Source organism: Schistosoma mansoni (assembly GCF_000237925.1).
Source record: "Schistosoma mansoni, WGS project CABG00000000 data, supercontig 0013, strain Puerto Rico, whole genome shotgun sequence".
In the NCBI taxonomy this organism is placed as follows: Eukaryota; Metazoa; Platyhelminthes; class Trematoda; order Strigeidida; family Schistosomatidae; genus Schistosoma; species Schistosoma mansoni.
The window spans coordinates 149,564-173,504 of NW_017386025.1; the positions used below are offsets into that span (position 1 = coordinate 149,564).

At 32.1% G+C, this 23,941-nt stretch overlaps 1 protein-coding gene across 1 annotated transcript in view; it reads right to left on the bottom strand.

Annotated features, from left to right (window-relative positions):
- Window positions 1-9,420: 9,420 nt before the first annotated feature.
- The window catches only part of Smp_026670 (hypothetical protein), a gene marked incomplete at both ends in the record, with an annotated part of 47,519 nt that continues 32,998 nt past the window's right edge, over window positions 9,421-23,941 (bottom strand). Inside the window, 4 exons of the mRNA XM_018790816.1 lie at window positions 9,421-9,722; window positions 10,215-10,479; window positions 12,868-12,918; window positions 21,882-21,995. Coding sequence (XP_018645838.1) covers window positions 9,421-9,722; window positions 10,215-10,479; window positions 12,868-12,918; window positions 21,882-21,995 — 732 coding nt within the window. The remainder of the gene's footprint in view (window positions 9,723-10,214; window positions 10,480-12,867; window positions 12,919-21,881; window positions 21,996-23,941) is intronic.

The window sequence follows — 23,941 nt, forward strand, 5'->3', positions numbered from 1 at the left end:
AGCCTATTTATCAAGTCCTACTGATTAGTATATACATAAATACTTCGAAAATCGTCACATGCTTTATTCTATTCATACATCATAACCAGAAACAAAAAAACAGTTCTTTATTCTAACTAAAATCTTTTTTTCTCTATATTTACATAGTTTAAATAATTTATGCTGACATTTATAAAAGACAACTCGTTTTCTTGTCTAATTTGACATTGTTTCTTTTTTTCCGAAGTAAAACAAAAAAAAAAGAGAAAAGTGATGTGCTATTGATTCAGATTAGAAAAATTAATCATTTCGGTTTCTTATTTTTTTTTAACAGGAAATCAATAATGTTATGTGTAAAAGGTACTACTTAATTTATTCCCTTATGTTGTATCCACTAATGTTTTGTTGTTGTTGTTGTTGTGACCGCTTCATATACTATTTAAGAGAATGAGATAGTTATATATACTTTATTGTAATCATTTGATATGTTCACATATATTTAATGTATTTTGCTTCAAAAAGAAAAAGAAGACATACTGAACTCATCAGGATAAAGAGATAGTCTACGGTTTAAGAAATATGTATATTGTTATTGCCGAAAGTAAGATTGATTAAGTATGGATTACGTCAGATTACCGAACAATTTATTATATTAGTAAGATGAAACAAAAAGGATCTAGACATTCTGATACTTTTATATTGTCAATAAACATACAAAAATGAAAATAGAAATTATTTTTTTTAAACTATGATCACTAAGGGTAAATAATTTGTCTTTGTTAATTGAAAAACTTAGTCAAAACGATCGTAAAAACGACTAAATTGATTTTGAAGAGATTGTTTACAATTTAACATCGATTTTCATTATGATCAGATAAGAACTTGAATAATATTGAAAATCATGAAGCATAGAACATAGATTTCCTTTACATACGTAACTCTTCAACAATACATCGAATCGAACTTAAGATTTACAGAAATTCTAACAACGATGATAAAGTAGGTGCTCTTACATGTTATAATTATTGTTTCCAATCAGCCTTTCAATTAAACATACAAACATTTTGAAACTATTGATTATATGTGATAATCATTAATATCCTAACAAGCACTAGACTGTGATTGCATCCTAGTTTGTGACTGGATACAAAGATGAAACTGAAAAAATATTTTATTTGTATAAGTTCACATAAACTTTCAGTTACACATTTTTGGTACCTTTAAAATAATGATATTACGCTACTTGCAAACAGGCATAAACTACTCAAACGAATATTACTTTTTATTGAATTAAGATGATAAAGTCAGGTTAATACAAAAAAAGTACGTAGACTTGAAGGTAAATCATAGTTGGACTTATTACTCATCGATAAACAGTACAAATATGGTCAGTTTTTATAACAGTCGCTGTGTAGTCAACGACAACACAAGTGGAAACAATCGAATGCATCTGAATACAAAATTACAGGAAATCCTAGTCAAATCTGAGAACCATACAATAAATAATTCATTTGCAAAATGTCAATCCATTGTCTCAGACTTTATTGTTCTTTCATTTCTACACTAATCATTCTTTGTTCTTATTCTATTTCCTTCGATCTTCTTAACCTTCTACTACCAGACATTTCAGTTTCGATTGACGTTACATACTACTTATATCTGCCGACATCGGCATCACACGTCACAGTTGTAAACATTTAATAATTCAATTATAATTAAGATGTTACTGAGACATTCATGGGTTTTATTTCAATTTAGTTAAATACTGAACCGATTTGTCTAGGTTAATTGATTTATATTCTATTACCAATTTGGTATTTTGTCTCTAAAATCATTTGTTACTTTACATTTAAGAAAAGAAAATTTACAATCTATGGAGAAAAAAAGTCTTTTTTTTTAATTTCAACTACTGTGGTAAATTTAGATTTTTACATTTGTTACATAGTTACCATATATTTTTTTTAAACAACAAAATGAAATCTAATCAATCAACCTAAAATTCAATTTAGTGTACCATATTCATTTATATTTTTCAATTATGTAAATGTTCAATTGAAAATTCATTCGAATAATTGTTGCTACCCAAAAAAATGGGAACATTTTTTCTCCCTAAATATTTATTTTCATAAAAGTCTAGATAATGACTGTATCCAGGAGAGAAAAGTTTCAAAATCTTTGATATTTAATAAAATTAAAAGATTCTATATATATATGATATATTGTTTTCTAATAATTTGTTTGTATCAGAAATTTTGTTAAAATTAATTAAGACTGAAAATGGACTGAAATAAAGTGTTAATATATTTCTACATTTTACCGCAAAATTTAAAAAAACATAGATTAATATTATCGATATCACATTTCTTTTTAAATGAACAACGACAATAAAGTATGTTTTTTAATCAAAAAAAATTTTCTAGATTGATATCATGAATGGATCAATGTTAGACTACCATTGAAAACCTGGAAACACTGGACGACCGTTTCATCCCAGTATGGGACTCCTCAGCTGTGCATATCCGCGATCTCGCACACAGAACTCGAACCCAGGACTTTCAGTCTGGCCTCAAAATGGATTTCATGGAGTTCTAGTGAGAAGCTGTGATCATTGGAGATCAACCCTGTCTGTTGTGGATCAGTTGCTCGTTGGAGACAAAGTTCTCCACCAACCGAATGTATTATTAGCAAAGATGGAAAGTGGCTAACAGTGGAATTCAGTACGCGCGTTTCGTCCTATTTGGGACTGGTCAGCTGGATGTACCTGCATCTCAGAGTTGATGTTCACTCTGGGACTCGGACCCAGTACCTTTCGCCTCAAATGCCATCGCGTTATTCACTCAGCTACTGAGTGCTGGTAGCCACTTGCTTGTTCAATGGGGTGAAGTTGAAATTCGTTTGGCCGTATCCCTTCATTCATGTTTAGGACAGCAATAGATCAGCTCTTATTGGTCATATGTGCATACTGTGCGTATTCCCTTGATATAGCCTTAATCCATCTTTGCTTATAATGCTTGTGAATTAAATCTATATCGGGGCAATATGCACAGTATGCACATATGCCAATTAGAGACAGACCAGTTACGGTCCTAAACATCAATGGGAAGATTCAAACAAACAATACCAAACGAATGTATTATTGTTGATTTACATTTTAGAATTACACATATATATCTTAGTATCAGTGAGCGGTATTAATGGTGTTTGTTTCTTAGATAATTATAGACCATCACAACTTGTCTATTCGATTTTAAGGTCAGATTATTTTACAGGCAAGTGAACATTCACACTATATATATGAATCAAACATTTGAGATAATGGTTTGAATAGCTCCCGTTTCTTAATTTTATACTATATAGAGTCACAATAATTTTAATGACAAGATCTACTACGAAAATATTTATATTTTATTTCAGCACATATATTCGTACAGATGGACACCAAATTAAGTACATTCATCACATAAACAAGTGAATAAAATTGTAAATAGATCGATGAGATTGAATATCATCGAAAAAATAACTGAGTAAAAATATGTGAACAGGAGTAGTATATAATGGGGTAAATCATCCAGCTAGAAAAAATACAATCAGAAAGAATCCTTTCAGCCAAGGAACTTTCTTTCTTTCTTATGGAAAAGGTACAAGATTATAGAAGGATCATCCTTAGCTTTTATTCTGATTTATGTCTGACAACGTCTTAAGCCTTTGGATTGCAATATCCCCCCACACCCTAACGTATACCGGTCGATGTCATGTCATAAAAAGATCACTTCTTTGTTTTTACCAGCCAGTTTGTAATCGGTAAATGATGTAAACTTTGCTTAAAAGAAAGACTGCGAGAATAACTTGCCTTCAATACAATCTGTCTACCTGAAAATGCATATCCACGCAAATCCGTTGAGAGGTATTCCAAAATAAATGTACGTGGTAAATATGATACAGTGAGAAAGGAAAACCCGCTTCTTATATTTGCGATTCAAAAGGAGTGAAATTGATGGAATTATTAACCACTGAATAAATTCAGAGATGAAGTTTGTTAGTCCAGCAACGAAGCTGAAACCTTACCTTAAATATATTGCTCACTCAAACAAACGAAAATCGACATGTCCATTTTTCTCAGTACCATTTACCAATCTAAGTGTACGTACTAAAGCACATATATAGTAAGAACATTGAGAAGAGTGCATGTTCTTGTTTTCGAGGACGTTTCAAAGAAATTGAGACTGAGTGACTCAACGCCACTAAATGGTGAAGTAGCTTAGCATTTAATTGATACCAGGTACACCATAGATATTCCGCAATCCTTCAAAATTATCAACAGATAAAATATCTGATGCTTCTTGGCTTTCCCGAAGCAGTAAAAATAAAGAATTCGCACGTAATTTATGCGCTCAGAAATGGTAATAAACTTATCACTACCTTGGCAAATTTACAGCTTTGACTGATTTTAACTGCAATTATTATTATTTTTGTTATTATTATGCTTATCATTTAATTAGTATTTATCTTGTCATGTGGTCTTTGCCAAACTAATTTTTATAATATGTACATCAAAATCAACCTTTTCATTCATCGGTTTCTTTTTCATTAACTCATTTCTCTCAGCTGTTGTAGATTCTTCAAATCTCGTATAATCATTACAGAACCTTTTAGTTCTAGACAGTTATCACATCAATGGAACAAATCATTCTTACCGATTTTCGAGTGATTTAAATCTCATGTAAACTTTACTTAAACCATGAACCGATCATTGTTTAACCGCCATTATAAACCTGAAAACACTGGACGGCCGTTTGGTCCTATTATCAAACTTTTCAGCGGTGCATATCCATGGCCCTCCAGTGGTTCTCGGTTTATACTGGTGATCTTCTGTTGACCGGTTTATGAATTGACTGAAAATCAATCCACAGACCTACACTGATTATATGTAAACTCTTTACAACTCCCATAATTTATCATATGATTTGTCATATATGTTTCCGGACTTTATACAATTACTGTCTCATTCCCTCTTTGTTTTTAAATTCCATTTTCAAATGACACCACACTTGTACTTGCACAGATATATATATATATATATATATATATATATATATGTATACACAGTTACTATTGATAATCTCTGTTATTCTAATTTTTTTCGTCACCAATACTACTTACCTCAGACTATATCATACCTCAATGTGACACTAATGAATAATTGTTTATAAGTAGCTGATAAGAAACCATAAAACATAATGAATTCATATTATTCTACATTATTCTTATGTCATATACTGTTTTCTCAGAAAACATTAAGAAAATATGACGAAATAAAGCATATACGTAAGCGGAATATATGATGTTCTGGATTTCAATGTAGGCTTACTGTCATACCAGTTTTTTCTTCAGAATTTTATTAACGAAACTTTGTGTCATATCCTGTGACAAAATAGAACATTTCTGATTGTATTATGCAACTGATTAAAGTTAAATCATCATACGATTTTTATTATTTACTCTATTATTATTACATCAACTGAAATATGGTTGTATTATTCCTAAAATTGCAAAGATACTCCACATTCTCTTCAGTAAGATTTCGGATGAAGAACGGGTACCAACAGACTGGAAAGTAGGACTTCTGATCAAAATACCAAATAAAGGCGATGTCAGCAAGCGCGATAACTACAGGGGCATCACTCTTCTCTCAATACCAGCAAAAGTCTTCAACAGGGTATAGTTAGACAGAATGAGGGACTCTGTAGACGCCCAACTTCGAGATCGACAGGCTGGATTCCGTAGGGATCGACCGTGCACTGACCGAATCGCAACTCTATGGATCATTGTGGAACAATCAATTGAATATAAGTCATCACTCTACATCAACTTCATTGACTACGAGAAAGCATTTGATAGCGTGGACAGGACAACACTATGGAGGCTTCTTAGACACTACGGTGTACCTGAGAAGATAGTCAATATCATACGGAATTCCTATGATGGATTAAACTGAAAAATCGTCCATGGAGGACAACTCACTGACTCATTCGAGGTAAAGACCAGTGTTAGCAAGGTTGCTTACTCTCAACCTTTCTCTTTCTCCTGGTGATCGAGTGCATCATGAAGACGTCAAAATCTGGAGGGAATCACGAGATATAGTGGATAGCTAGGATGCAGCTGGAAGATTTAGACTTCGCAGGTGATCTGACTCTTCTATCACAAACGCAACAACAAATGCAGGAGAAGACGACCAGTGTAGCAGCAGCCTCAGCAGCAGTAGGTCTCAATATAAACAAAGGGAAAAGTAAGACTCTCCGATACAACACAGCATGCACCAATCGAATTACACTTGACGGAGAAGCTTTTGATGATGTGAAAACCTTTACATATCTGGGCAGCATCACTGATGAACACGGTGGATCTGATGCAGATGTGAGGGAGAGGATCGGCAAAGCAAGAGCAGCATATCAACAACTGAAGAACATCTGTAACTCAAAACAGTTGTCAACCAACACCAAGATCAAACACGATCAACGACAAGTTACTGTGGGAGAGAACAGACCAGATTTCAATGGAGGAAGAAGTCAGGAAGAAGCTCTGGAAGTGGATAGGACACACATTGAGGAAATCACCCAACTGCATCACAAGACAAGCCCTCTTATGGAATCCTCAGGGCGAAAGGAGAAGAGGAAGACCAAAGAACACATTACGCTGAGAAATGGAGACATACATGAGAAGAATGAACAAAAATTGGATAGAAGGAAGAAGGCGGAGGACAGAGTGGGTTGGAGAATGCTGGTCGGCGGCCTATGCTCGATTAGGAGTAACAGTCGTAAGTAAGTAAACAAGCATGTATTCCTAAAACTATATTATTTTCAATGATTATATCCAATATAAGTAAGTAGATCAGCAACTGTATCAGGTAGAAGAAGATTACATTCATCATAAAAACTAACTATAGACAAATGGTCAATACTTTATCATTGACTTCTTTACTTAAAGTTTTGTGAACTATATTTAAAATCTCTGAATATGATTAGCAAATTTTACATCAAAGATGACGTCTTGCTAAGACTCTATGACAGCATTTATGCAAAATGATACATGTATAAAAATATGTAGTTATTATGTTGTAATATACAGAATATTTGGAAAATATCATATTTTAATCTTTCATAAGAAAACTATTACCGAAACGAAATCCTAAACGGAACCTCTTGTTACTATATGGGACTTATGAAATTTAAAGTTAAATAGAACCATAGAGGAATTGATCTAGTTTAAATAGTATATCGGAATGAAATAAAAATAGGAACGAAATTTATGTTTAATCAGTACCTATTTGATCTGGAACCGTTCAATGAAGAAAAAATAATGTTAGATCCACTGTATTATTCGCAAAATTACTCAAGATCAAATTCACCGTTCAATTTTTCTACGATAAAACAAGTGGTATGATAAGTGTTTTAATTAAGTCACATAATTATAGAGTATGGAACAGTAATTTAGAATTGATTTGTGAACAATAAGGTAACTATATAAACGAAAAGGTAGGTTGGAAAAAACTCAACAAGGAAATATAGTTAAATCAAACCAAAAACACCTTTTTAAAATCTCGATAAACGTATCGAGACATAGTAGTTTTTTCTGTATTGAAAGTTATTACTACTTGTTGGAGGTTTGATATTTTACAGTGTATACTGCTAGCTAGAAAGACAACGAAAGACGATCAGTGCAAAATTGTTGTAGAAAGGTGAATATAAAAAAATTATAATTCTAATCAGAATGGGGGTTTGTGCAGATTGTAGTAATTTTTTATTAATTGACTTCATGAGTCGATGTAAGCTAGACCATCATAGAAATCCCGGAAACACCGGAATGCCGTCTTGTCCCAGTGTGGGACTCCTCAGCAGTGGACAGCCATGTTCTCACATGGTGGACTCGAACCCAGGACCTTCAATCTCGCGCCGGAACGCTTAATCTCCAGACCATTGATCCGTCATCCAACGGTGATAATGTCTAACTTTGGTCGGTCCACGTATCTCTTATAACCATTCAACCATTGTCTGAAGTAGGTACCTGTCTCTATCCGATACGGATTGGACTCCACTGGTCACGACTTCTCATCAGAACTCTGGGAAATCCATCTTGAAGCCAGTCACTAATGAGCACATGATGATTGTTGTCTTCACTTCTTTAGCAATAAAAGAAGTAATTGTATAGCTAAATAAATTTGAAAAAACGCCCGATCTTCAGATTTATTGTTGAATAACATGTACTTTTATTGGTATATAATCATTTCTCATTTAGTGATTATCTTTTAGATGCATTTTCAAGCCTAACCTATAAGATAATCAGTTGATGTGATTTTTAAAATAAATAATGCTTTTCATTTGAGTGTTGTGATTAGATACTACTTATATAATTCTTATAAAGACTAAATCACTCTTTATAAAATTCATCATTACAAAGTGACATAACATGAACATATGTATCATATATATGTAGTGTGTGCTACTGATATTGACAGACATAAGCAGTATGTAACACCGGTCAGAAGTGGAATGTCTGTTCAAAAGGAGGTTGAGAAGATTGAACTACAGAAAACAGAAAGGAATTTAGAATTGAAAGAGTCATGAAGGATGTAAAAGGGCAATGGATGAAAGATTTGCCAATGTAGTATTTATTATAAGGTTTTGATATTTTACCAAAGAACTCTGTAATTCTACTCCAAACAATGAATTGGTTAAACCCCACTAAAACTTCATTTACTACATATAGACTGACTTCGAGAGGTAAATTCTATGGTTCTAGTGAGAAGCAGTCACCAGTGGAGTTCAAACTACTTCTGTTGTGAGATATCAACTCACTGAAGACAATTGGTGAACGGTTGCTCAACTTCATGGATCAGTTGAAGTTAGACATTAACACTGTTGAATGCCGGCCGATTCAGTTGTCTATCGGTTAAGTGCTCTGAAGCGAGACTGGTAGGTCCTGGGTTGGAATCTCGCGAGTGCGGGATCGTGGATGCGCATTGCTGAGGAGTTCCATAATAGGACGAAACGGCCGTCCAGTGCTTCTTGGTTTTCCATGGTGGTCTAGCTTCAATTAACTCACGCTTTCAACATATATACCCAACAATTTAAAATAGGAATATATGAAACCAAGAAACGCAAAACAAACAAACAACTAGAGCAAATCATAATTCTTTATTTGAAATATTTAATAAATTAAATAATGTTACAAAAAATCAGTCCATTATTACAATAGTATTCATTGTCACTATATATTTATTTTGAATGTTTTCTTTCTTTTTTTCTTCAAAAATAAGGTCAAACAAAAAAATGGTTCATTTTCAAATTATTCAGTGATTACATAATAACCTTATGTCAATTTGTTATTCTTTTTTTCGGCCTATTTAAACAATAAATCACACACACACACACATTATTATTATTATTATAACTGATTAAATTTACCCGCTTCAGATAATATAACAATGGAACGAAATACTTGTAATAAAATTAATAAAGTATTTTTACAAGTGAAAAATACATTTGAATAACTTTTCACATTATAATATACTATTAAAGTTATTCTTAATATAAGAAATGGTAAATCTTGTAACATTAATGATATACCAATAGCCCATAATTCAGTTTCACAACATAAACATGGTCGTTCATGACATAGCAAGAGACAACCACCAATTAATGGACAATTAACATTGTTAGAATTATCCATAAAATCATTTTGTGATACTGATTTTGGTATACCATCAATGTTTGATGATATTGATGATGATGATGGTGATAATGCTAAAGGTGGAACAAGTAACTGTGACGACTGTTGTTGTTGTTGTTGTTGTCTTTGCACATCCGATTCAGGTGTTTTCAATGTGGAACCACATTCAGCATTAATAATAATACAATTGTCATGATCTGGATTTTTTGATTCTCGTTTTTGATTTTTACGCGTTGAATACAATTGTTTTAAATAGGCTAATGTACTCCTTCTTCTTGATGATTTATTTTTTAAATTTGATGTAACATTATCACTATCATTATTACTATTGGTATTATTATTACTATTAGTGTTATTATTACTATTGTTAACAGTAAATCGACTTTCTCCATCACCTAATGATTTTTCATCAATTGAACATTGAAATGAAGATAATTCATTAGATTTAGATAATAGTAAAGTTTTATTATTATTATTTTTTTGTGTTTTAAGTGCTGTTTTATTAAAACAAAATTGTAATAAACTAGCTTGCCATAATGATAAAATTACAGTACGTAGAAAATCATTTCTACGTACTTCTTGTTCATTGAATGCTTCAAATAATTCTAATATATCTGCTGCTGTACCAATGTTAATTAATAGCAATTGAGATAATTGATCACGTGTTAATCCTTCTCTAGGCATTAACCAACGTCCAACAATTACAGATAATAATAATAATTGTTCCAAAATACGTATTCGTTCTTTTAATGAAAAATTATGTAATTGTAATGACTGAAAATATTTGTTGAGAAGAGTAAATTGAAGAAAAACAAAAGGAGATGTGAATAAAGTTATCAACATTTCACAGGGATATTTGTTTTAATTTATAATAAAAAAATAATAAAATATTAGTAGTATTCAAATAAGTATCAAAATGAACCTTTGACATTTCACCTTGTTCACCACTTCAAGAAAAAATGAGTAGTTTTAGACGAATAAACACAACCATAAAACATTTAGGTGAAATCGTATCGATAAATAGATCTTTGAAACATTAGGAATAAACTACAGCTGTGGCCATTCCAGGGTTGTTGCCGGTTCCAAGCCCGGATAAAGGAGAAGAATCGGGTATGAAGACAGCGACCCCATCCGTAAACACACTTTTAAAAAAAAACCCTAACCAGAATAAGAAATTTAAACCATTTAGACTACGCTCTCCGAGTTGAAGGACCTTAATTCAGAAGAATTATGACAGGTCACGGTGAAAGACAAGATTCTGTAGAAGTCACCAGTTCGATGACCCTTCCAACAACCAGAGCAGTAATTAATATACGTACATGGAATGTACGGACAATGTGAGAGGTCGGGAGGACTAATCAAATAGATATGGAAATGAGGAGATTGAAGTTGGCGGTAATCAGAATAAGTGAAGCCAATTGGAGTCAAGCTAGGTGGAAAAGATGAATGATGACTATTAATGGTATACAGGATGCGCATTTCGTCGCATTTTGGACTAGTCAAATGAATGTACCTGCAAAACAGAGTTGATGGGAAGACATAAACAAACAATAGAGAATGAATTTAAACTTCACTCCATTGCACAAGTTTGTGACTGACAGCAATCAGTAGCTGAGTAGATGACGTGATGACATTTGAGGGCGAACGGTATTGGGTTTGAGTCACAGAGTGGACATGAACACTGGGACGCGAGTTCATCCGGCGGACGAGTCCCAAATAGGATGAAACTCGCGTCCTGGATTCCAGTGCTAGCCATCATGCAGTTTTGCTTATAGTGTTTGTAACTTAGAGCACTATCGAGACAATTCCCACAAGATGCATATATGCCGATAAGATACTGCCTTATTGCAGTCGTCAACATCCGTGGAAAGATTCAAACAAACATTTCAAAGTGAATCCAGACAGAAAAGCCTAGATTCGAGAGAAATGCTAGTATACTCTTGTCACGAAAAAGAAAATGCTTCGCATACACAAAGAAATTCCCTGATGCTGTCCAAACTAAAACAAATAGCACTTATAGATCCAGGATCATCTAATCATCCTTCAAAACAATTACGGGGGCATTACCATTAATGTTATCTAGTGCTATGCATCCACCAATGATATAAATGAAGATGATAAAAATCGGCTTTATGAGAGGCTGCAATCGATTTCAGCGAAGTGCTCGGGTAAGGACCTGACCATCCTTATTGGAGATCCGAACGCCAAAGTCGGTATGGACAACACCTAATATAAAGATATCATTGAACAGCATGGACTAGGAGGAAGGAATGAAAATGGTGAGGGATTTCCAGACTTATGTGCATTCAACAAAATGGTTATAGGTACTCCTATTTTCCCACACCTTAATAACATATTATTCTTCAAGATTCGCCTTTATGTAGACTGATATTTGTAAACGACTTGAACATCTCATATTAAACCAAAAATAGCTAATATTTACTTTCTTTCTCAATCAATTATTAATTAATGTTAGTCCATAATAAAAATCAACTTTGAAATACACACATTTATCAATAGATGATGACGGATTACTTTGTATGAATGTTGATTTAAAAATAATTCCAAACCTGTTATATCCCGTGGAGATTTATGAATGGTAACTTTGAGAACTATTTATGGACCAATATGATATGTATATTTCCTATTATATAATTGTTAAGTAACTTAAGTATCCATATTCGTTTCCCTTTTATTATAAGCTTTATTTTGACCCATAGACTATTATTATACGATTTACCATTCTTGAGTTATCCCTAGTCTAATAATTACTGGTCCCCCTATTCACAGCCACATTCGCCCAAATCTTGTACCAATGTTCTTTTCCATTTTATGGCACGATGTGGTCAGTTTGTTTGATATATAAACCCAGTATGTTTGAGAATAATGATTGATATTGCAGAGGCTGTTATTCGTGTTCTGGACTTAATTGGTTGGGCTAGGCAGATAGCAGGACTGAAAAGTACTCAAGACTGCTCGTACGGTTTTTCATGTATCATTGCTCTGATCGATAATTCACTTCTCTCTGACTGGCGGGGATCATCACGCCATATATTGAACAGAGCACGTACTCACTCACTCGATACAACAAAACTAATATGGAATGAATCGTTGTCATTAATGTTAATACAAAAGTATAAATCTTTTTACATTTTAACTCACTTGTAATACATCCATTGAAACTTGTAAACCGATAGTTTCATTCGATAGGACCTATGAAAAACAAATACAAAAAAATGCATGTAGTACAAATTCAAAATGAATTTAATTGTACATTTAATTAGATTAACGGAGTAAATGACATGTCACCACAATGATGGTAATCCATTAGTCTTGTACTTGCAATAATACTATATTTTTCCCAATATTTTTTAAAAACTTTTCTATGTTTCGTTTTTCTTCACATTTTACTATTTTCACTTTGACTTTTATTTTTTAAATATATCTTTCATGCATAGTTTGATTCCAAGACAATAGTAGTATTGCACAGATTGTTAAAAAATGAGGAAACAAATTTGAATAATAAATACTAAAGAAGTTAGGAAGTAAATACGAACATATAGAATCACACGTTTATCAGCTGAAGAGGATTTGTGGAGATTGTTGAGTTTCATAGTTTCCACCGCTAACTGATCCTGGTTAGAACTCACTAGTGAATAACCTAGATAGATAGTGATCAGAGTTCTGGTCAGAACCTATTACTAGTTGAGGTTAACCATTTCGAGTATAAGGATTAGATGTCGAGGGAGGTCATGGACACATACTGCTAAGGAACCCCGTAGTAGGATGAACCAGCTATCTAGTGCTTCCTGATTTCCAATGATCGTCTAGCTTAATCCAAGTTATGAGTTAAGCTATGAAATGTACATGCCTTTCGTGGTAATGATTTTAGAAATAAAAAGATATTCTGGGTTTCTGAAAACTAGAGGTCACTCACTATTCAGTTAAGGATCGAAACCAGGACCTCGAGGTATCACACTGACAGTCTAACCACCGAACAACCATATGAAATTCAGTGACTCTTATTTTCAACTTCAGTTATTTCGTAACAATAACCGAATCAAAGTCTTTCAACATTTATTGTTTAAAAGAATGTTTTATTGTTGAGTGATATAAAGTAGTGTTTACAAACTTATTAACATATCAGTAAAATATTGTCACGTAGAATAAACGAATTCAGAATGTTAGTTTATGACCAGTTAAAGTGGCGATTAATAAAATTGATGTTACGAAAGAGAAGCTGATTGTCGAGATTGATTTAATTTCTTGTTTCTTTCTTGTTGGGTTTTGGTTAGTAAGACCTTCGTCTTTAAAAAAATATATATTGATCATAATTGTAGTTTCCCATGTTATTTATAGATCATTTAAATGTTTTTTTTCTGTACAACAATGATAAAGATCATGTTAATAATAATATTATGTAAATATACAGACGTACAAACCATATGGCTTACTTTGACTATTTCACCAGATAAACTATTCAGATAAAGCAGACAGAACTAACACAACTCGGTTGATTAGATAACATAAAACTATACAATGTAATTAAACATATTCGAAAGGAGTTTCTATCTAAATAAATACAAATTAAGATAAGTTAGTCTAACTTACTTTTTACACTCAACTAAAAAGGCTTTATTTTATTTGCTTCTAGGATGTTTAAGATATTTTACTTGGTGTGATCAAGATATCATTAAAATGTTGGTTTAGATTAAATACATTTATGGAGTACATCAAGGATCGATCATCAACGAAGAAATCGAGGTGATAGTCTGCAGAGATCTAGTGGGTAGCTATTACCAGTTGAGTCTTACCAAGTTGGATGTGACCCAGTTATCCACCGAAAGGATTGTAAGATGGTCAGATATCGCGAATTAATTAGACACTGGTTCTTAAGCTACAAGATGCTGGATCTGTGGTCTAAAGGGTAAGCGCTCGCTTTTAGATCTGAAGGTACACTATTCGATCTCAGGTGGCCTTGCGGACAAGCACTGTTGAGAAGTTCAATAATAAAACGAGCTGGCTGTCTAGTGTTCCTTGATTTTCAGTAGTTTTTCAACCACGATTAGTCTATGATTTAAATCATGAATGTCTAGCAATCTCCACAAACCCTTGGAACAATAGATATATTTGACCATTTAAATCACATTCTGGTTAAATCAAGTATATAATAATATCATAAAAGATATAGACTACAGTAAAGAATGGTGAATGTTATCTATTTTCCTGTAAAAATCAAAATTTCTAAACCACTTCTGTAACAACTAACTAAAGTAGTACGAGGATATTGATCGCTACTTGACAGCGATTTCTTAATGAACGAGCTATTTATAAAATTTGGAAGTTATCAGTTTGCTTTATACTTTATGCTCCAGCACAGAATAATGAACCGATCGATTTGTTTTGAATACAATAGATAAACAGAGACATGTAATTCCTTGACCAAATTCAATGTCTAAATGTATTTTCAAAGTTCAGGATTTTCTTAGAATACACGCAAAATTAAATTATCAATCTTAAGACTGTTGAACAAATAAATCTTAGTTAATGTATGATTGTCAGTTCAGTTGTAATTATGTACTAACAAGTAGCAATATAGAGTTAGAAAAATCAGGGTAACTAAGATAACTCAGTCAAATGTAGTAAACTGTTAGTTTTACAATACAAACATCATAAGGAAATTGACCAAAATCACTTCTATTTGTCACTCAGAACGAAAATATCTTCATATATTAAAAAAATAAAGACAATAAGTGTGTTATAATTGTTTTGCTCATAAACGACCCAGCTACTCCTATTGCTTAGTATTCTTATACAATGACATTCGACAAGACCGCAAAAACCAGAACACGTTGAACAGGATTGAAATTACATTCAAAATAACAAGGGTAGATGAACAGCAATCGATCATTAGAATTCACTGTGGAGCATCAACTTTATCAAGATTAAAGGTAAGCTTCACTAATCAGTTTCGAATATTATGAAACTTAGGTCTAGGGTTTTCTGTCGACTAATTATAATCACCCAATATTTACAGAAGTGATATTCACTTTTGTTATAAAAGGCATCTGATGAAAGTAATCCATACTATTAAGGAAGTAATTAATACATAACATACAGTGAGTAACAATTAATCTCACCGTTTTAATATAATTAATAAATTTTATGAATTTAGCTATATCAACTAATCAATTAACTGAAGAACCAACAAAACATGAGTGAATTATTTTGTCTAATGGGTTTACAATAGAAATTAGATGAACATATACTACTTACACACTAACTAATCATAGTTGTAAGATATTGATTACATTTTAAGTGTTCCAGTTTACACTGTAAATAATCAATATGACTATATTAGAGTAAGCGATGTAATGATCTCCTAACTAACACTAATCATTTACATTCAAAATATAACTTAAGTTTAAAAAAATCATAACGTTTTATAGCAATTAGTCCCTTTGATAAATTTCGATAGTGTAGTAAGAAGACGAAGATTATCAGAACTATGTGATAATATATTAGAGCAATACATTTCGAACAATCTGATCACACATATACTTGTTAATAACATTTATATATAAAAATAAAAGGTCAACTAGACTGGAAATGGAGAGTAAGAGTGGACAAGGATAATAATAATAATAATAATAAGCAGAGATGGATAGTGGCTAGCAGTGGATTCCATCTCTGCTTACCATGCTTGTGAATTAAGGCTATATTGAGGCAATACGCACAGTATGCACATACGCCAATTAGAGACTGACCAGTTGCAGTCCTAACAAATCGATGGGAAGATTCAAACAAACAATACTGAATGAATTTAATAATAATAATAATAATGTGAAAACAATTTAACACCTAATCACTCTGGATAATAAGCTAATTTTACCAGGGTAGGTTTAAGGTGAGAACAAACTGTGTTTGAATACACAAAGAGGGTTTGAATTTCCGTATGGCTAAGGATTCAATAAAACTTAGTATACGCCCTTTCACACTTTTATACAACACCACAAATGCCGAGTTAAGATCAATCTTATGACCTGTTTCGATTATACATTTGGCAATAGAGGATGATGGATATTTATCCTTTACTCTTATTGGGTCATTTGATTCTATTTATTTTTGTAACCATTATTTTTATATATAAATGTTCTTAACAAGTATTTTGCGTGTGATCAGATTGTTCGAAATGTATTGAGCTAATATATCATCACATAGTTCTGATAATCTTCATCTTCTTATTACATAGAGTTTTAATTATTCATATCTTTTAGTTCATTAAATAAGTGACGGACAATGAGGTAGGGATGATAAAGAAATAGTTTCATTTATTTTATCCTTGTTTAAATCTATTTATTCTTTTTTAATAATTAATTGATATATTGATTTAAATATGTTGGCATCATTGGTATTGTGTGTAGTAAATAATCGGATCATATTGATAATGAATAAACTGTCATGAGAAGCAAAATTGATCATTAAAATGATCATAAACTTTGGACATAGGTGAATTCATATTAAAAAAGATTTACAATAACTTATAATATGTTGTTTGAATAACGATTGAGAGTATACTACTGATGTCGATAGATATAAGTAGTATGTATCATCAATATAAAGTGAAATACCTGACAACAGAAGGTTGAGAAGATCGAAGAAAAGAGAACGAGAATACAGAGCAATTGGTGTGAAAACGAAGGAACAACAAAGTCTGATACGATTGATTGACATTTTGCAAATGAAATATTTACTGTATGGTTCTCAGATTTTACTAAGATATTCTGTAATTTTGTATTCTAACACATTCACTTGTCCCCACTTGTGTTCTCGTTCACTACACAACTAGCAAATAGTATTCTTAGATTATTTAAAAAAAGCTAGAACAATACAAAAAGGACTTCATATTTTATCAATTATTCCTGTTCAGTTTTTGACGTATAATTCACATATGTCAATAGGTTGTTTTGGAATAAATTTCGACTGAATAAAAATGCAATTATAATTCATCTGTGATGTGGGTTAGTTAATTGAAGTACCTTAATAAATAGTAAAGTTGATTTTAACGTATTCCTTTCATCACGAGATAATTTAGCTAGATGGATGTCAGAAATCAAAGAGCAGAGGAAATCTGTTTGACCTTTGTTTAGAACTCTTAAGTATTCAGCATTCAAGATGACACTGAGAATTGCTGATTTTGCGTTTAACAATAAATATGAGATCGAATGGACCAGTTTTCCAAATTTACCTCCTTACTTATTCAATGTTAAATAAGTCCTTTGCGATATTCTACACAAATAATCTTTGTATTATTTCCTTTCGAAATAGATTAATATTAAATGTATTATATGACATAAGCAGAGATGGATAGTGGCTAGCAGTGAAATTCGGGGTACATTTTTCCAGATTCCATCCAGTGGAGGAAGGAGTCAGAAAGAAGCGATGGAAGTGGATAGGACTCACATTGAGGAAAGCACCTAACTGCGTCACAAGGCAAGCCCTCACACGGAATCCTGAAGGCCAAAGGAGAAGAAGTTCAAGGAACACATTACGCTGAGAAATGGAGATCGATATGAGAAGAATGAACAAAATCTGAATAGAACGATAAAGGAAGACCCAGAACAGAGTGGGTTGGAGAATGCTGGTTGGCGGCCTATGCTCGATTGGGAGTAATAGGCGCAAGTAAGTAAGTAAGTCTACTTATGCTAATAGTAAATATATGAATGATCTACATCAAGTATTTATATTCGTAATGATCTAGTTTGGTGATCAGTAACTGAAAACATGTATTCACTTTATTTGTATTATCTAATGTAGTTGAAGTATCAATTATGATTTTTGTCAATTTCGTTTGTATTCTATGGAAAGAATAATATTAATGCTTGTCATAAAGTCATAATTATCTTTCCCCAAAAAACAAACAAAAAAAGCAAAAAACAAAAAAACATTTACGTTATGGGCAATTGGATTAATTACATATTTACTAATTAAAAAAATATGAACATTCTGTAAAAACTTTCATTTTATTTTTCATGTTTTATAATACTGATATTAGAACAAATTTTCTAACCATTAATTTTTCATAATGACTTATTTACTCCATGAACTAAAATGTACACAAGTTTTGACTAGTTTTTTTCTATTACAGGAAGTAATCTGTCAAATCAGTCATTTTATTGTAAAAATATTCAATGTATTCAGATAGATTATTTGTAGATCTATTATTATATAGTTGAGATCATGAGTCAATTGAAGCTAGACCATCATGGAAAACCTGGAAGCATGGGATGGCCGTTTCGTTCTATTGTGGTGCTCTTCAGCAGTGCACATCCACGATCCCGCCTCACGAGATTCGAACCCAGGACCTATCAGTCTCGCGCGTGAGCACTTAACCGATAGACTATTATCACCAATTAATAATATTTATATAAATGACTAGGCAATAATCTGTAAACTGCTTCTCATTACATGATATACCAATAAACTAGTGTCATGAGTTTAGATACTAAATACATGATATGGGTTTATATAGACTGAATATATCTTTCATACTAAACGAAGATAGCTTATGGAAAAGCTATGTAAATGTATCAAGACTTTGAAGATAAACTGTTGATTTCCGCTAACTATTATAACGGTGATTTCTATCAATCAACAGTTTAACACTAATATTCAATATTGCTAATTGGATGAAGAAGATTAAAAATCAATGGAAGACATCTTTACATGATTTTATTTTGGTATTAACCATAGGTACTAAAAACATTATCAGTGTCATATCACTCAATTATTAATATAAAGTGTTTATTTCCTCAAAGAAGACGATTTAGTTTTAAAAAGCATTGGAAATATGATTGATTCATAAAAGAAAGTCATATAACAAGCTGAGGTGTTTGCGAATCTCTGAAGAATTTGAAGGACAGCTGAGTACAGGGGTACATGATCATTGCTTTTGGAAGTTTACACAAGTAGGATAATAATACTCACTTGACGTCTGTGATTTATTTTATTTACAAAATATTTTATTTAACTTTGAAACATTCGATTTTGAATAGAAGCAAACAAGCAACGATAGTAGCTAATGACATGGACTACAGTTATACCAAAATACTAACTTTTATCTATTTTCCTTGTGATACTTTTCAAAAGACGATAAGTGGTTACAAGTGATGATCGAATTTGAAGCTTTACATTTTCAGTGAATGACAAATATTTGAAGCTTGAAAACATACCGATAAACTGAGATCAACTATTTCAAGTGTAATTCACATTTATATAGCCTAACAATCAACTGAAGTTATCTATGATAAACATAACTTTCCATATTTCTAACTATAAATAATTCCCTCCTTAATTATACTAAGAACTTAACGTTAAATAAATATAACTGCGCAGCTCTCATTGTCTTTTGGGAAAACAATATCAATGCTTACTTTACCTGAACTTCAGAGATTAAACTATCAAACATAGATGGCAGAATACAGATAAAAGTTACTATCTAAACAATAAATCTTCACCATTATTTCTATACTTTTATGGGACTTATTTCAAATAAATAGAATGTATTGTATTGATAGAAAAAAAAGGAAGCTCAAAAAAACAACCGATCTCCGCCTCCTTGAAATAGAAATGTGGCTAAAGCTGAAATTTATAGACTTTGTTGTGAATGTCCGTAAATTTTAACCGATAAGCAATAATTTTTTTTCAATCACTACTATATTTTTTTGTTATAATAGTTGACTTGTGACTGAATATATCAAGCATTTTTTTTCTATCCGAAGAATAGTTGCATTCAAACAAAAGTTTTACAAAAGTTATAAGGCTTTACATTCAGTTATTTACTATATTTGGTTCGGTGAAAAGTAAAGAAAATGACTGAAAAACAGTTTTATTGGCCTAAATGAAGTAATAATGCTTTTTTTGGACAACCTATTCTTTAGGTCTAATTCATCAATATTTAAGCACAAACTGTTTTGATCATTATTCGGATTTGACTTTTTTCGTTTCCATGGAATCGTTTGAAAAGAAATAGAATACATAGATACATAGGAAATGGTTGAAAATAAAAAGGCACTTCAGTTTTATATTACTGAAATCCTATTAGTAAGTAATTATTTCATTACAGTTGTGTAAGTTGCTTTTGATTAGAAAAATACATTTTATGTATTAGAATATTTCACAGTTATTTCACATCAAGAATGTTTTTGTTTTCGGTTGTCCTTAAATACTATATTTTATGAGAAGAGTATACTGTTTAGGTTCTATCTCTTCAAAATCAATTGTCCAAATAGGTGTGAAATGACTGAATGGTGACTGTTCAAGTAAACCAAGTTATTGATATTGTTGTATCCCGTGGAGATTTATGAATGATAACGTTGACAACTATTTATAGATCAATATGATATGTATATTTCCTATTGTATAATTGTTAAGTAACTTCACTATTCATATTTGTGTCCCTCATACTATAAGCTTTATTTTGACCCATAGACTATTATTATACGATTTACCATTCTTGAGTTATACCCAGTCTATTAATTAATGTTCCCCCTATTCACAGCTACATTTGGTCAAATTTTGTACAAATGCTATTTTCTATTTTATGGCACGATGTGGTCAGTTTGTTTGATATATAAACCCAGTATGTTTGAGAATAATGATTGATATTGCAGAGGCTGTTATTCGTGTTCTGGACTTAATTGGTTGGGCTAGGCAAATAGCAGGACTGATAAGTACTCAAGAATTCTCATACGGCTTTTGTGTATCTTTGGACCGATCGGTAAAATCACTCCTCTCTAATTGGACGGTCTTATCACTTCATATATTAATACGACACACAATCAATCGATATAACAGATATAAATTTCCTTTAGTGAAGACATGTCTAAAGACATGACAACGTGCCAGCAAAAAGAGAGTATTATCTTCCAACAAATTAAAGCGAAGCACAAAGGAAGACTCAATTTCACCATCTTTCAAATGACGAGTCCCCAAAAGGATCACATGAACATATTGGATTCTTATGCTTTCATCAATGCATTTATTTCATTAAATGTGTAAAAAAATGTCCAACATTAAGGTATTCGTCATTGCGTACAAATACACCAATAAAAAGTTGTCATACTTCAGTCTTAAATACCAACAGCAAGATATTTCAAACATTTACAAATGATTACCTCATGAATAAATGTATTACGAGTCATTCTTCTTGTTCTCTGAGGCTCTGTTGTTGTCAAATAAGCTGAATTCATGAATTCCTCAATTTCTGTACCCATAATCATCATACTTTCCTAAATTAAAAAAAAACAAGAGAATTGTACAATTTACAAATTTATAGTAATAATTACATTATAATAGGATCCATAATATTATCATTGTTTACATTAAGTTACAAAACAATTGTGAATCTGAACTTATTTTAACCCAACACAAAATTGCAATGGTAAATAGGTACTACATGATTATTAGTGACTGGCTTACAAATAAATTTGCATAACTTCTGATTTATGGAGAAAATCAAGTTTACGGTATAACAGTTGTATAATAACTGTAATCAATTGTCTGATTTGAATGATCTTTTTACTAGATTTGGTTTGCATATATTATTTCCACTTTTCTTGTTGTACACTACTAGGGAGATCGAATATACATTGAAACAAGTGTCAATCGCTTCTGGTCTCATCATTTCTTCATGAACTAATTTGATCACTTAAGTTATAGCGTCTACATATTAATAGTCAGATAAATCTATATGGGTAGAATGTGACCGTGCCAATCGTGTGACATCAAAATGACTGATGTTAGGTTAACCATTGAGATTTCCTCATTATCTGTTTGGTTGTCTATAGTTTGTTACTGTTTGTCACATATATCTATATAATTAAAATTTCCCAATGAAACAAATGGTGCTTTCTATCGATATATTTTTATTATGCTTTCACTAGTTAAATGTGAAGTAATATGGTGGATACACAATTTCGGCACTTATTTATTTAAGCACATAAATATTGGTACAAAGGGGAACAAGATATATATGCGCCACACAAATCTCATTTCATTTGTGTGGGTGCTATGAAACTTCCCGGGTGCCCAAATCGAAGCAGGTGGTTTTCTTAAGGGGCCATACCCGGAGCCTTTGACCTAAAGGTCTGATCAACAAGGCAGTGGAGCATCGTAAGGAGATGCAGTCCTATGGTAACCGGTGACCAACGATTGATTCATACGCCATTTGTTCCCTCAGGATACTGGAGCCAATGTGTACCACTGGTTTGGAATCAGGGTTTCCCAACTTCCCTAAGTGGACTCGCCATGTCCACCAACCCGGTTAAAGTTCTGGACATTCGCTTTTCGCCTCCTCAATTTCGTAAACAACAGTAATGCCACGAAAATGCAGTGAGTAGGACTTCCCTGTTAGAGGCTGTATACGCGTGGCCATGTGAGAGCATTTCAAGAGGTAGGGTGGTCCCTCCCCACTCCCGGTCGTACCAGAGCATTTAGGAGCAATTTTGGCACATGTTGAAAGAAACCAAAAGATTATTCTTCTATCTTCACTGAAATACTGGCTAATATAATATTCATTCAATATAAGAAAATTATGAAATTCTTTCAACTAACCATGAAATGAATTCACTTAGTATTGTTTGTTTGAATCTTGCCATTGATGCTTAGGAGTGCAAGTGTCTGCTTTTTTCTTTATCTATTCGTTATAGCTTTCTCTCTCTCTCCCTCACTCCCGATATATATATATATATACATTAATTAACTTTGACCTGTTTTTCTTTGTTCTTTCAAATGTAATTATGTAACTCTATCTTAATGTACTTTTAACCTTTACAATTAATACATGATAAATTGTTTTTCTATATTTCTTCATGACAACAAATGTTTTTTTTTAATTTTTTTTCTTTAGTTTGAAAATATCCTTCAGTTTATGATAAGTTCAACAAAATAAATCTGTGATATAATATCTATATTTAAAATAGAAGTTAATTAGTTAACTTGTTTCACATATAGTAGTATATTTAGTAAATATTATTTTCAAAATAAATGAATGTTAAATTCACTTGGTATTGTTTGTTTGAATCTATCTTCCCATTGATGTTTAGGACTGCAACTGGTCAGTCTCTAATTGGTATATGTGCATACTGTGTGTAATGCCTCGATGTAGCCATAATTCACAAGCATTGTAAGCAAAGATGGATAGTGGCTAGCAGTGGAATCCAGTTTGACGCGCGTT